Source organism: Crotalus tigris, unplaced genomic scaffold, assembly GCF_016545835.1.
Source record: "Crotalus tigris isolate CLP2741 ecotype Arizona unplaced genomic scaffold, ASM1654583v1 scf7180000017607.2124824, whole genome shotgun sequence".
NCBI lineage: Eukaryota > Metazoa > Chordata > Lepidosauria > Squamata > Viperidae > Crotalus > Crotalus tigris.
Genome location: NW_024096509.1, coordinates 1,489,703 through 1,505,299, shown reverse-complemented (window position 1 = coordinate 1,505,299; position 15,597 = coordinate 1,489,703). Strand labels below are relative to the sequence as shown.

General features: G+C 44.2%; 1 protein-coding gene across 1 annotated transcript; it reads left to right on the top strand.

The window, feature by feature from the left end:
• Positions 1-695: 695 nt before the first annotated feature.
• On the top strand, positions 696-5,437 carry LOC120298197 (vitelline membrane outer layer protein 1-like). The gene is made up of 4 exons (XM_039321652.1): positions 696-808; positions 2,951-3,172; positions 3,614-3,708; positions 4,828-5,437. Exons 1-4 carry the CDS (start codon positions 716-718, stop codon positions 5,117-5,119), a joined length of 702 nt encoding a protein of 233 aa, XP_039177586.1. The 5' UTR covers positions 696-715; the 3' UTR covers positions 5,120-5,437.
• Positions 5,438-15,597: the final 10,160 nt, after the last annotated feature.

Below are 15,597 nucleotides of genomic sequence, written 5' to 3'. Positions count from 1 at the left end.
TGTGTGTTTTACTGGGTTTAGTAAAAAGAAAGAAATCTATTCTTTCTAATGGCAGAATACATACATGGTGGTAAGCCATGATATGGTTTGTTTGAGTTAGTCCTATGGGGACTACTGTTGTGCTGTGTAAACTATGACTTATTTCAGAAGTAAGCAATTTGTGCCCCTCCCCCCATCATTTATGGGATTCCCAAGCCTCTTTTGACTGTAATTATTAAAAATTAGTAACTTGACTTCCTGTTATTTCAAGGGTGGAAATATATAAAAACTCTCTGCACAATTTAGCGAGTGAAATTAATAGTCTGAGTTCTCACAATATACCTTACATAATATACCAACACTTTAAACAAATACCACTAGGTTCTCCATAAATAATGGTCTCAATCCTACTCTGCATCATCATCACCACCACCACCACCGCCACCACCTTCACCTCCTCCTGCACCACCATACCTAACATGGGACTCTTCCCTCCTCTGCCAGATGTTAAATGTGGTTTACAGTTACTGAAAGATTGCTCATACCTTGTTTGTATGGTTCAACATCTTTAATAAATGTAATTAATTTAAAATATAATTAAACCAAGCATCAGCTAAGCATTCAGTGGACTAAAGCAAAATGCAAATAAACTAGACCTTATTTTCAGATAAGAAGCACAATTAGTTTTTATTTCCTGGCTCCATCCAGTAAAGGCAACAGAAGGTGCTCAGGTTTCATGACCCTGCCCTTACTTCTGTCCTGCCTACACAAAGGTCTCCATTTAAAGTCTTTCCCATTCTGGCTTAGGAAAATTAACAGCAGGAAGACGGTAAGTGGAGCTACAGAGGGTTGGAGAGAGCAGGGAAGGGAGACCAGAGGTTGTGACTGAGTCAGAATTACCCACATTTAGTTGTTTGGAAGAGTACGAGTAGCTCTAGTGGAATATGGATAACTGTTCTTGCTCTAAGTATAGCGCGAACATAAAAGTGAGAGATGCCTTTCATGTTTCAGAAGGAGGGAGAGACTGAGCAATTAAGGCAAAGGAAAATAAAAGGCTAAAGACTCTATAGAATGTTAAATAGAAAAGCTAGAGAGTAAAAAAGGAGAAAAAACATTAAGGTAGCAAAAGGCAATCTTTTGTCACATGGGCCAATTTGGAATTCTGAAACGTGTGGAAAATGAAAATATTGGCTATTGTTCTTTTATGCAAGGTTTAGGCCCAGGTGAACTAAATCAGGCCTCGTGGAAAAAGTATTGAACCAATGTTTGTGCTATGCTCAGTTTTACAATCCAAAGGAGATATTTGTAATCCCAGTTGCTACTGTACTTTACTTAATATGATTTTGCTAAGCTTGCTTGCTTTAAATATATTTAGAACAGCGGTTCTCAACCTATGGGTCGCGACCCCATTTGGGGTCGATCGACCATTTTACGGGGGTCGCCAAAGAAGGCGATCCGCCATTTCCCCCCCTCAGGGGGTGGCGCTGCGCATGTGCGCCACACATGGGGTGCCGCCACGCATGCATGCTGCGCATGGGGTACCGCCGTGCATGCATGCCACGCCGCTCATGCACAGCACGTTTGTGTGACGGGGGTCGCCGTCACACAAACGTTGAGAACCACTGATTTAGAACATAAGGGTTGGAATTGTGAGAAATAGGCAACTGAAAGTAGCTGATGGATGCAGGTTCCAATGTACGTGGGTATGTGGAAAGTTATGTTCAGCAGAAGATCAGCAGAAAGTGTAAGATTGCTGTCTGCAGTTTTAAGACGGGAAAGGGTATAAGAGATTAAGAGATTGGGACCGGAACCATTGCCATTGCCATTGGCCAAAAGCCGTCATTGCTGGAACTGCTATGTCATTGGTTCTCATTGCAATGGGTTGCTAATGTAAGTGATGTTGTGATGTTTGTCTGTGTTCCAAATTATTGCTGAAATACACCTCTGAATCTTAAAGTAAGAATTATTGTTTTGTGTTGCTGTCTCTTGTCTTTTTCATTGGGTTTTTCCACAACACATGTAATGGACACATTTGCAAAATGGCCGGCTTGGCAATCTCCCCTATGTACAAAGTGATGGTCTTGTGGGCAAGACTAATCCCAATACAAGCCATGCATGAGAAGGATTTCTAGGCACTTTCATAGAGTCCAAAAACAGTATTTACTCAGTTTGATGGGCCAGTATATTTAGTTATTTCCACTCCTTCCATTCAGGAACTCCTAATGGCTCAACTAATACCCTTTTCCTCATTTTTTTTCAACAGTCTTGGCAGGAACCTTGAGGTGTGAGGGACTAACTGGTTCAAAATCATCCAGTGATTATATATTTACTAATTTGTGGTTTTACTTATTGTGGTGTCAAATATCAGATTTGGATCCATTCTATTACTGGTTTTTTTACTCTTAGTGTCTGAAATTTGGACTAAAGGCAATGTAGAGGAGATAAGCAGAAATGAGTCCATTAATATAAGGATAGAAGACATTTTGATTTCTAACAAATTATGAAAATTATGAAAATTATGCTAATAGTTTCTCGACATATCTTTCTGAGTATCAGCTCAGCAACTCAGACTGATTTTGTAGGAATTAAAGTTTCTGCAAGATTCAGAAAATTATGTATTTGAGTTTATTGTTAACCTCACTTTCTGGTTTCTAGTTATGAGCCATAAATCCTCCAAACTGCTAATTGTAGAGGGCAGTTTGGTATATTGGTTAAGACACCAGACTGGGTACTAACTGGTGCTCTAGTCATGTCTTAAATACAAAGCCAACTGGGCCAGTCCCTTTATCTCAGCTCTAGGCAGGAGACAGTGACAAATCATTTCTGAAATCTTATCTGGGAAACTGCAGGATCAAATCCAGGCAGTTCCCTGGAATTAAGACTGATGCAAAGGTACAAAACAAAAGAATTGAAAAGCATGATTTCATGAGAGTGGTACTGCGGATACTTAATAAATGATTCCTGTTTCTAGGATGCTGTAATTTCTGAAGACATTTCTGTTTCAAGAATCCGATTGGTTTCCATGGATCTTTCTGCCAGCACTGCTCTTCTCTTGACCATCTCCTGCTGCCTGTGGAGTACCGAAGCCCGAATGTATACAGATGTGCTTTCTGTGCCAAATGGGGGTCCTTGGGGTGACTGGGGCCCAAAAATACTTTGCCCTCAAGGCAATGCTCATGGCTTCTCCCTGAAGGTAATAGTTTACTTTTCTGATGCTTCTTTATTTCTAAATATTCTCTTGAAATTAGTTCTTCAGCTTTTCATTATTTTTTTTAAAAGGCAACCAAGAACTAATTGTGTGGATGCTTTACACTTTTGATTCTATAATTAAAGAAAGGTATTGAGTTCGGTCAGTGGTGGGATTCAAATATGTGAACAACCGGTTCTCTGTGTGGATGCTGCTTCCAGAAGTCCATTCTGGGCCTGGGCAACCAAAAAATAGCTACAGGTTCAGCTGGACTGATGCAAACTGGCTGAATCCCACCACTGAGTTCTGTGTGAAATATTGTGTGGCAGATTTAATCTGGATCCAATTTATTCTCCAATATTTATGGGTTAATGTTGGAATTTCTGAGAATTGAAGTCTGAAAGAGAGCAAGGGGAGAAAGGCTTTATCAGGATCACATTTTCTTAGGTAGAAGAAAAGCAAGAGGCAGGCGACGATACAGCTCTCAATGGAATCCGCTTGTACTGTACCGATGGCACAGTAATTGAGTCTAAAGTTGGACCGTGAGTAACTGATTTTCTGATCCTATTTCATTTTCTTGTCATAAAGAATGGGAGAGGAGATGACTGGGTGCTTAGTTCATTGCTACCCAACCTTGAAAGTTAACTTTGTTGATTTCAGAAGGGGAAGCTCATTCTCTGAATGAACAGCTGATGCTGAAACTTGGATCAGAGATTTTTATGTTCCTGAGTGGTGCAGTGGTGTAGTTAATAGTCTGTGGACCATAATAAGCGTATCTCCCTCCCTTCCATTCTTTTTCCCTGACATGCATTCATTTCACCAAAAGCTCTTATGGACTTTAGTCTTCCACACAATTCTGCCATTGTGCAGTTTATGAATCTGTCTGCTTTTCTTATAACTCTCCTTGTGAGGCAATATGGGCTGTAGTGCTGAGCTACATGTGCAAGTGCTGTTTCGGAAGGACAGAAGTGGGGCTGCTATTAATGTCATATTAATAGGGCAGCATTGGAGATATGATATATTGTTACAAATTTCTTTATCGCAAAATCCTCTCTCCCCAAATAAACTATGGGGAAGGGCCACATGGCAGCCAGAGGGGGCATTCAATTTTCCTGTGGAATGCCATGTTTAATGTAACCAGGGAAACTGAGATAGACTTCCAGTAAGAAAATAAGGCACTGAATTTCCACAGAGGACTTGCTAGCTGAATAATGACACCTCTTCACTAGTGAGGACTTAATTCATTCAAGGGTAATAGAAAGCAAAAGTCTTCTTTTCAGGGGAAAGGATGCCTCAATATTGTGAGACAATTTGTAGAATGAGAAGCCCTGATATAATGGATTCTGACCATGACATGGATTAGGAGAAGTCTTGGGAAGAGATAAAGTATTCTTTATCCCATTTTTCCTAGGGGTTTATACCAGCAGCCATAAGACCTCTTGATTCCAATTTTTTTCCCTACAATAGCCTAAAGAGTTAGGTTGAATATCAACTATTGTTGACAGAATTATTTTATGAATAATTTTTTATAGCCGAATGTAGACTTTAAGTTGATTCCTAGCCCCAGATTTTAGCCATTATGCCTGAATCTCTTAGGCTGATGACAAGTGTTTAATTTAGACAGTAAAGAGATGCTTATACATCTTTGCCTTTTTTGGCAGGTATGGAAAATGGACAAAAAACCAATACTGCTACACAGGCTACCTGGTTTCTTTTTCTCTGAGAGTGGAACCACCTCAAGGAATTCTTGATGATACAGCAGCTAACAACATCCAGTTCAAATGCAGTGATGGTACTACCATAGAGGGCTATGGCACGATATGGGGTAAATTTGGCCCATGGAGCTGTCGCTGCCCCAAAGGTGGCATATGTGGGATAACAACAAAGGTGGAGGATGCACAGGGCCTTGGTGATGACACAGCACTCAATGATGTGAAGTTTTACTGCTGTTAATGGTCGATAAATGTTTCCTCATCTATAAATATACTTCTGCTATGTATTTTCAAGGACTGTTAATTATAGTTAAATATTAACTTGAGAATAAAGGTTGTGCTTGGGCATATGTGGTAGTACAAGGAACCCCCCCCCCAGGTGTTACCTCTTCAAACAGTCCAGATTGGGAGGCCTAAGGGAGGTATCAGAAACCTTAAGCATCGCAAGTCATTGACTCTCTCCCCTCTCATCTTGGTTTTGATCCAAGTCACAGCACCAAACTATAATATCATGTTTCTGATTGATTGCATGCAAATAAAATTATGTTGCATCTTCAAAGGCATTTCTTTCTTTCAATAGCAAGGTTTGAGCCACAACAATACATATCTATTTCTTTGGGTTTATTTATTCTTGTACTCTGCATTTCACTGTAGAGAATACAAAAATATTAGAGAAAATATGCTATAATTGGCCCAGGATTGGTTAAGAACCAAAGAAAATTGATGCTAAAAATGTTTTTGAGGTTTTTTGAAGAAATTGAAGATGAGGTGTGTTGTGTCCTGAGCCTGCAAAAGCAGGCTCAGGACGTTGCAATGGTCCCTGGCTGTTGCAAGCTGCCTGGGACCAGACGGAGTGGTAGCAGCCTGCGCGCATGCATGAGGCGCGAAAGCGCGCCATCTCATGTTACCTTTTTGCCTGGGGATTCTATTTAGAGGCAGAGAGGCCTGCTAGCCTCTAGTTGTGTTGGAGAGAGCTGAATAGAATAAAAGCTGTTATTACCATCAGAATGTGTGCTCTTCTTTCGCCACTGACTCGAGGACTCAACAAGGTGTAAGAGAGTTTTTCTAAACAAAGCCTACAAATAATCACTTATCCCAAATATCCCTTTTCTGTTCTTTAAACAATTACATAAAAGAATCTCTCTTCCAATCCCATGCCTTTCATTTGCTTTGAAATTTTTATTTATGTATTTATTGATTTGATTTCTATATCATGCCAACCTAATCAGGCTCTTGGTTGCCTATAAATAGACAAAAATCCAGTTTGTAATAAAAAAAATGTAGCTAAAATGCCTAAATATAAATAACAAAACAATGTGTTGCACTGATCCAAACATTCTCTATAAATTGTCTGTCCTGAGCTTCTTCTTGAAGATAGCTAGGAATTGATATGATCTCAAACAGCTGGCCTTTCTAGGGGTCTGGAAGTGAAAGGCAATCAGCCCCCTTGATTTTCTGAAAATGAGGAACCACCGGCTGCTTATTCTAACATGACCTCAAGGCTGATTCCACTAGGGCAGGGATGTCAAACTGCTGGCCCATGAGCCGGATGCGTCATGCCAAAACCGCCCACCCCATTGCCGGCAATGGAAAAAAAAGTTGCGACACTTCACGTTACATGACGTTGTGAGTTTGATACCCCTGCACTAGGGAGATGTATCCTTTTGTTAACTGATATTATTAGCAGACCAACAATGAAGCAGTAAGCAATGTCACACAATCAAGAAACTACCAAATCAGATAAACACGGTCCAATCTGTGTTTCAGAGGCATTATCCAGGCTGTTGCCACTTTGTTTTGAGGCTGGAAACCGCTTCTGCACACCCCCTCATAGTCCAATCTGGGCTACGGAGGCCTTTTCCAGGCTGCTGCTGTCTGGATCTAAGGCTGGGGGACATTTCTGTACCCCTCTTGTGGCCCGATCGGGCCTGGAAAAGGCCTTTGGGGCCCAGATCTGGCCACTGGGGTGCATGGAAATGGTCCCCAGCCTCAAATCCGGGTAGCAGCAGAAACCATGGCAGAGAGGAGACGGATCTTTTCCAGGTGAGTCCAGTGTGGCAGGAAGGGAGGGGGAAGCATGCGGTATCTATGTGGGTCGGGGAGGCCTTGGGGACCTCTTCCAGCACTAGGCCCTCCATGGCTCTCCCCACCCTGAGATACCTCATGTTTGCTTAAGGAGCAGTGTGTGTTTTAACAAGAAAGGGAGTAATCTCGTACCTCGAATGAGATTCATTCTATGAGTTTTCAAGTTGGACACTTGAAAATGGGCACTCATAACTCGAGGACTACCTGTATATTCAAGGATCATCTTTTGAGGAGTAATATTCCACAATAGGTTTTCAGTGTGTCTGTGGTTATTTCAGCTTATAATGCAACTGATAAACTTTAATAGTGTTTCAGGCAGTAAAAATGTTGTGAATGAAACAATTTCTGACAAATTGTGTTCCTTAAATATTCTTGAAGCCACCCCTTACTTCAGGGGTAAGGAGTGAATTAAAACTGAATTCATTTGACTTTCTTTGCAATTTATCTTAGTACTAATATCCTCATGCTCCAAGACTGAGCATTTGTTAGATGAGAAGTTCATTAGAATGGTGTTGGCTCTTTGTTCAAAAGTTACTAAGGTTTAAGTCCATAGAGAAATGTGCTGATAGTTCTTATTGTCTATTCTTAGCATGATGATTATCAGCCAGATGCTAGCTAGCTGGTCGAATGACCAGTTCAATCCAAGCATGCCCCAGAATATTCCAAATGAAGAAGCTCAACACAAATAATCTAGAAAGTCAAGAATATAAAATAAAACCAGTAGCTTCTTATGAAACATGACAGTAATTTCTGAGGTGGCTAGAGAAGGAAAAAAAAAATCTAAAAATTTGGGGACATCTTTTAAGTAGAGCATTCACTCTGTTATTTTTTCCTCTTACTAAAATTTTTATTCTAGAATCAAGATAATTTTTAATTTCCAAAGTAAAAGTAAAAGTTGGAAGGGACCGTGGAGGTCATCTAGTGCAACCCCCTGCTTAGGCAGGAATCCATTTCAGACAAATGGCTGTCCAGTCTCTTCTTAAAAACTTCCAGTGTTAGAGCATTCACAGCCTCCAGAAGCAGGTCATTCCACTGATTAATTCTAACTAGTCAGTTCTAATTAGTTCTAACTGTCAGGAAATTTCTCCTTAGTTCTAAGTTGCTTCTCTCTTTGGTTAGTTTCCATCTGTTGCTTCTTGTCCTGCCTTCAGGTGCAGCAAAAGTCATTGCTGATTTTTTTTTTAGCAATATTAGACTTTGTACGTGCTAGATAAGTACTAATGTTTTTTGTTACTTTATCTGGAATAAGATCAACCTGAAATTAATATTACTAGTTTATAACTCCTGTTTTGCTAATGGTTTGTACTTGATTATGTACATTTAAACCTTTCTGCATTATACTATGTGTCTTTCTAATACTATTGAGTTCTTTTAAATATCCAGCAGATGTGATAAAATATTTCTTTTATATTATAGTATTTCCAACATTTATTATTGTATGATTTGTCCTTCTCAGATATTTTTAAGGAGTTATATATAAGTAATATTTTATAAAAAATTTCCTTTACATTATAACTTGGTGTAAATTTTATAAATTTACTTCATACTTTCTCCTTTTGTTTATTATAACTTTTTCTTTAATTATCTTGTTTTCTAGGCTCACATAATAGTTTGAAATAAAATTGGCTGGGTTTCACAAAATGCTATGCTACAAAAAGCCTAAGGAAATTGAATACCCAAGTTACAGTAGTGTTCAAATGTACATGCTAGATCTTTAACTGATCTCGTCAACCACGATATAAAAAACCAGCTGATGAATTTAGGACAGATATCTGTTCAGTGTCTTCTGCAGCAAAAATGAATAACATTTGTATGGTCATGAATTTTTCAATGAACTGTGGATGGCTTCCAATCAAATACAACAAATCACCAAAATTAGCCACCAAAATGCTAATACAATCTGTTGAGTCCTTGGCGCAAAGCAGACACGAGAAGCAGTTGGAGTTCTCAGTTTTCTTTATTCTGCGTTCAGCTTACAAGTAGATGGCTTTCCTTAAGCTTCCCAAACGCTCGCAGCCTCTTATATAGGCAACTCCCAGGTAAATGTGTTACTTTTCCCGCGCCAGCACCCGTGCATGCGCACGGCGCTAGCGACAGCCTGTCTGGTCCCGGGCAGCCTTGCACCTGCCCGGGACTGCCTGCAAACGCCCGAGCCGTTTGCAAGGCTCGGGACATAACACCCCTTTCCCCCGGGCTGAAACTACTACCAACATATAATCATTTGTTCTATACAGCGTTCCGCTCCCCAGTGCTTCCACTGTTTGCTGGCTTTTGCCTTGCCAGCAATGTTATATAATCCTCTAGGTACTTAGGAGATTTCTTTGCTCTCTGTGACCTTCTCAGCTCTGGTTTACTAGCAGGAGTTCCCTGACTGGAGGGAGATGTGAGCCTGTTCTCCTTATTTTGTCTTGGTGCCTTCCAAGGGCTGTGCCCTGATGCCTGGCCTGCTTGCTCGCCCACCGGGCTCGTCAGGCCAGGGCTTCTGTCACTTTGTGACCTGGTTGACCTGCCTAGCTGTAGACCCTCGGCCCCCCTGAAGTGATAGCCACTGCTGGGCGTCTCTGTTGAACCTCCTAGGTCCGTCCAAGACCTGTCAGGAGGCTGTCCATTCCCTGAACCTCGTTCTGTGTCTGGGCTTGTGTGGGTTTCTGTACCTTCCCAAAACTCAGTTATTCCCTGATTTGGGCTAGAGGTGTTGTAGTCGGGACTTGGTTCCTCGACCACCTCCCTGTATGTTTGACCCCCTGTAGAATTTGGGGTAAGGTCAGGCCAACCTTGGGGATTGTGTGCCAGCTCTCTTGCGGGGAATGATTTGTTGGGATGCCCCCCGGGTATCCTCCGTGACTGGAGTGCTGTGTGATGTGTGTGGAAGGTGAGTATGCCCCCGGGGTGACTCCCTGGCTGGAGTAGGCATGAGTGCCTGTTGTGTGGGTAAGCTCCATGAATTCCTTTTCGGAGCACTTGCGGAAGCTTGAAATGGGCCGTCAGTGGCTCCATCAGTGGAGATGGGCAGCAACTCGTGCCCTTCCCTTTGCTCCAAAGGGTCCCCCTCCCCCCCTGTAAAAGACCCAGGAGTCTCATCTGAAAGGTCCCGCCTAGGGCGGAGTTGGTCGATGTGCCGACGCAGGACACGACCGTTGTCCAGGGCTACCTCGTAGTAGAGAGGACCTGTGACCCTGGAAATAGAAGCGGGGACCCATGTATGACCAGGCCCGTAATTGCGAGCCCAAACCGGGGCACCCACAAGTAGTTGTCTAGGTGCCCTAGGATGTGAGGTAGATGAAAGCAGTCTGTCCGGATGCAACCGGTCAAGTTTAGTAGTAAGCCCCCAATGAAGTTCAGCTGGACTTCTCCCTGTAGAAGTGGACGGTGTGGTGCGATAAGAAAGGAGAAAGTCAGCCAACCTGTGATGCCAGTCCCCGTAGGTGAGTCTTTTCAATGCGTCCTTCGTGATGCGCACCATACGTTCAGCCATACCGTTGGTGGACGGGTGGAAGGGTGCAGACGTGGCATGACGAATCATGTTAGCCTGTAAGAAAGCTTGGACTTCGGAGGAAGTGAATTGAGAGCTGTTGTCAGACACAATGACATCTGGAAGCCCGTGTGCAGCAAAAATCCCCCTCAGTACCTGAATAGTCTTTGCAGTGGTGGTGGATGAGACAGGTACAACCTCAAGCCATTTCGAATGGCTGTCAACCAGGACCAAGAAGAACTGGCCCTGAAAGGGTCCAGCGTAGTCAATGTGCACCCTAGACCATGGGGACTGTGTTTCCTCCCATCTATGCACGGGAGCTTGGGGAATCTCTGGGCGAGATCGTTGGCACAGGTGGCATGCATGCACCTTAGCCTCAATATCTTTATCTAAACCAGGCCACCACAAGTGGCTGCGCGCAAGAGCCTTCATACGAACAATGCCAGGATGACCCTCGTGGAGGGATTATAAGACCCTAGTCCTCATTGAGGTGGGAATGACAACTCTGTTTCCCCAAAGCAGACAACCCTGAGAAAGGGACAGCTCGTTCCTTTTGGACCAGAAACTCTGAAACTCAGGACTAGGGCAGTGCTCAGGCCAACCAGACAAAACCCAGGAACGGACATGTGAAAGTGTGTGATATGTACCTGTTTCAGCGGCAACATCCCTGGCACTAAGAGGGAGCTCGGGCAAGGCTTGGATGGATAGAATGTTGACAGCTGGCGCAGGGTCAGCTTCCACTGTTGGCAGAGGCAGTCTACTGAGGCCATCAGCATGGCCCATATCTTTCCCAGGCTTGTGGAGTAAAGAAAAATCATATGCAGACAAAAAAATAGACCACCTAAGCATTCTAGGGAAAATGATTTGGGGAGTCTGCTTACGTGTGGTAAACAGTCCCAGCAGAGGCTTATGGTCAGTGAAGACCGTGAACTGCCTGCCATATAGAAAATCATGGAATTTTTTAATTCCCGCAACAACAGCCAGAGCCTCCCTGTCTATCTGAGGATAGTTGCGCTCGGCAGAAGACAATGTTCTTGAATAATATGCAACAGAAACCTGAGTTCCATCAGACCTGAGGTGGCTCAGGCAGCCCCAACCCCGTAAGGGGACGCATCACACGCGATGCACACAGGAAGAGACTCGTTGAAATGTGCAAGTACACTGTTAGAAGTGAGCAAGGCCTTGACATCGTTAAAGCAGGCCTCATGCGTCTGTGACCACCGCCACACTGCTTGCTTGTCTAGTAGCCTGTGAAGAGGCTCAGCTACACTAGCTTTATATTCTGTTACTATATCAATAAAATATATCAAATTCTGGTGGTGCCTGTTTCTTGATCTAGCTTCCCTTTAAAGGCTGACACTTGTCCAACCAAGGATAATCTGACAGGAAGTATCCAGACAGCTGCTTCCTGAATCTGGAAAATAATTGTTTTGATAGCTTTTTTCTGAACATCTAGGCAGTGATGGGATTCAGGTGGTTCACACCGGTTCAGTAGAATCGGTAGCTAAATTTGGTTGAGTTCGGAGAACTGGCTGAACCCATCCTGCTTCTGGAAGTCCGTTCTAGGTCTCAGAGGCCTGGAGGAGGTCTCTGAGGCCTAGAACGGCCCACCAGAAGTGCATTGATGTTACTTCATGGAGTCTGTTCTAGGCCTGGTGGAGGCCTCCCAGGCCAAAACAGCCCACCGGAAGTGCGTTGATGTCACTTCCAGAAGTCTGTTCTAGGCCTCAGAGGCCCAGGCTTGCATCCACGCAGAGAACTGGATGTTAAGGTATTTGAATCCCACCCTCATATGCTGTGCATCCTGGGCTGTTCACTATTCTACACTTTTAAGAATGACTTGAATGAAAAGCTGAAAAGAAAGCTTATCATATTTAATATAATGATGGGAGAAATAGCTTTAGGAGGCTCATAGTGGCCCATACATTGTGTCTGGCTAGTTGAATTCGAGCTTTGTTTTTTTCAAATTATAATTTTATTAAGCATTTTTGAAAAAGAGAAGAAAAAAGGAAAGCAAACAAAAGAAAAAAGAGAATTAAAACATTAAAAAACTGAATTTGCAAGCATTAGGTAAAAGGTTAAATTAAATTACATTTTTCAATATTTCACCAATTATTTTTAAGTAATCTAAAGTATTATGATATAGATTTTCAAACTATAGGTCATTGTTGAAATTAAGACAATGTATGAATGTCAATAAGAGTAAACAATGCTGTGTAAATCATAAAATAAGATTAAAATCAACACTAACTTCCAACCAAACTACTAAAGATCTATTCTGATTTAACAGATCCATTAAATCCATTGAACTCAAGCTGATATGGCACCATCAATATCTGGTTTGGAAGCATCACTGCTTCAGACAGGAAGGCGGTGCAGAGAGTGGTGAGAATGGCCGAAAAGATCATTGGTAGTTCCCTCCCTCCCATCCAGGACACAGCACAGAAGCACTGCTTGAGCAGGTCCATAAGATTATCTGGGACACTACACATCCTCTTCACGACCTGTTTTCCTTGTTACCTTCTGGGAGGAGGTTTCATGGTATCCGCAGCAGAACATCCAGATTCAGCCATAGTTTCATTCCATACAGCATTAACCTTGTGAACACTCAAAGCTTCCTCCTTCCGTTATATATTCAAGATGGACAGTGTTGAGTCCTTGGCGAAAAGCAGACATGAGAAGCAGTTGTAGTTCTCAGTTTTCTTTATTCTGTGTTCAGCTCACAAGTAGATGGCTTCAGCAACTCCCAAAACCTCCCAGCTTCTTATATAGACATTTCCCGGGTCAATGCGATACTTTTCCCGCGCCAGCACCCGCGCATGCGCACGGCGCTGGCGACAGCCTGTCTGGTCCCGGGCAGCTTTGCACCTGCCCGGGACTGCCTGCAAATGCCCCGAGCCGTTTGCAAGGCTCGGGACATAAACCCCTTTCCTCCGGGCTAAAACTACTACCAACATATAATCATTTATTTTATGCAGTGTTCTGCTTCTCAGTGCTCCTATCGTTACCTGGCTTTTGTGTAGCCAGCAATGTTATGTAATCTTCTAAGTATTTAGGAGATTTCCTTGCTCTCTGTGACCTTCTCAGCTCTGGGTTTCTGACAGGTGTTCCCTGACTGAGGGGTGACAAGAGCCTGTTCCCCTTATCATGCCTTGGTGCCTTCCAAGGACTTTGCCCCAATGCCTGGCCTGCTTGCTTGCTCACCGGGCTCGTCAGGCCAGGGCTCCTGTCACTTTGTGACCTGGTTGACCCGCCTAGCTGTAGGCCCTCGGGCCCCTTGAAGTGATAGCCACTGCTGGGCGTCTCTATAGAACCTCCTAAGTCCGTCCAAGACCTGTCAGGAGGCTGTCCAATCCCTAAGCCCCGTTCTGTGTCCGGGCTCGTGTGGGTCTCTGTACCTTCCCAAAACTCAGTTACTCCCTGATTTGGGCTAGAGGTGTTGCGGTCGGGACTTGGTTCCTCGACCACCTCCCTGTAAGTTTGACCTCCTGTAGAATTAGGGGTAAGGTCAGGCCAATTCTTGGGATTGTGTGCCAGCTCTCTTGCGGGGAATGATTTGTTGGGATGCTCCCGGGTATCCTCTGTGACTGGAGTGTTGTGTGATGTGTGTGGAAAGTGAGTATGCCCCCGGGGCGACTCCCTGGCTGGAGTAGGCATGAGTGCCTGTTGTGTGGGTAAGCTCCATGAATTCCTTTTCGGAGCACTTGCGGAAGCTTGAAATGGGCCGTCAGTGGCTCCATCAGTGGAGAGGGGCAGCAACTCGTGCCCGTCCCTTTGCTCCAAAGGGTCCCCCTCCCCCCCTGGAAAAGACCCAGGAGTCTCATCTGAAAGGTCCCGCCTAGGGCGGAGTTGGTCGATGTGCCGACGCAGGACACGACCGTTGTCCAGGGCTACCTCGTAGGAGAGAGGACCTGTGACCCTGGACATAGAAGCGGGGACCCATGTATGACCAGGCCCGTAATTGCGAGCCCAAACCGGGGCACCCACAAGTAGTTGTCTAGGTGCCCTAGGATGTGAGGTAGATGAAGGCAGTCTGTCCGGATGCAACCGGTCAAGTTTAGTAGTAAGTTGCGCCCCCAACGAAGTTCAGCTGGGCTTCTCCCTGTAGAAGTGGACGGTGTGGTGCGATAAGAAAGGAGAAAGTCAGCCAACCTGTGATGCCAGTCCCCGTAGGTGAGTCTTTTCAAGGCGTCCTTTGTGATGCGCACCATACGTTCAGCCATACCGTTGGTGGACGGGTGGAAGGGTGCAGACGTGGCATGACGAATCATGTTAGCCTGTAAGAAAGCTTGGAATTCGGAGGAAGTGAATTGAGAGCCGTTGTCAGACACAATGACATCTGGAAGCCCGTGTGCAGCAAAAATCCCCCTCAGTACCTGAATAGTCTTTGCAATGGTGGTGGATGAGACAGGTACAACCTCAAGCCATTTTGAATGGCTGTCAACAAGGACCAAGAAGAACTGGCCCTGAAAGGGCCCAGCGTAGTCAATGTGCACCCTAGACCATGGGGACTGTGTTTCCTCCCATCTATGCACGGGAGCTTGGGGCATCTCTGGGCGAGATCGTTGGCACAGGTGGCATGCATGCCCCTTAGCCTCAATATCTTTATCTAAACCAGGCCACCACAAGTGGCTGCGCGCAAGAGCCTTCATACGAAAAATGCCAGGATGACCCTCGTGGAGGGATTCTAAGACCCTAGTCCTCATTGAGGTGGGAATGACAACTCTGTTTCCCCAAAGCAGACAACCCTGAGAAAGGGACAGCTCGTTCCTTTTGGACCAGAAACTCTGAAACTCAGGACTAGGGCAGTGCTCAGGCCAACCAGACAAAACCCAGGAACGGACACGTGAAAGTGTGTGATCTGTACCTGTTTCAGCGGCAACATCCCTGGCACTAAGAGGGAGCTCGGGCAAGGCTTGGATTGATAGAATGTTGACAGCTGGCGCAGGGTCAGCTTCTACTACTGGCAGGGGCAATCTACTGAGGCCATCAGCATGGCCCATTTCTTTCCCAGGCTTGTGGAGTAAAGAAAAATCATATGCAGACAAAAAAATAGACCACCTAAGCATTCTAGGGGAAATGATTTGGGGAGTCTGCTTACGTGTGGTAAACAGTCCCAGCAGAGGCTTATGGTCAGTGAAGACCGTGAAATGCCTGCCATA

Excerpts from the sequence above, each read along its gene's own strand:
- LOC120298197 (XM_039321652.1), top strand. The coding sequence starts at position 716 with ATGACCCTGCCCTTACTTCTGTCCTGCCTACACAAAGGTCTCCATTTA. Across the intron at positions 809-2,950 it reads AAATTAACAGCAGGAAGACG|GATGCTGTAATTTCTGAAGA; the intron begins GTAAGTGGAGCT and ends TCCTGTTTCTAG. Across the intron at positions 3,173-3,613 it reads CTCATGGCTTCTCCCTGAAG|GTAGAAGAAAAGCAAGAGGC; the intron begins GTAATAGTTTAC and ends ACATTTTCTTAG.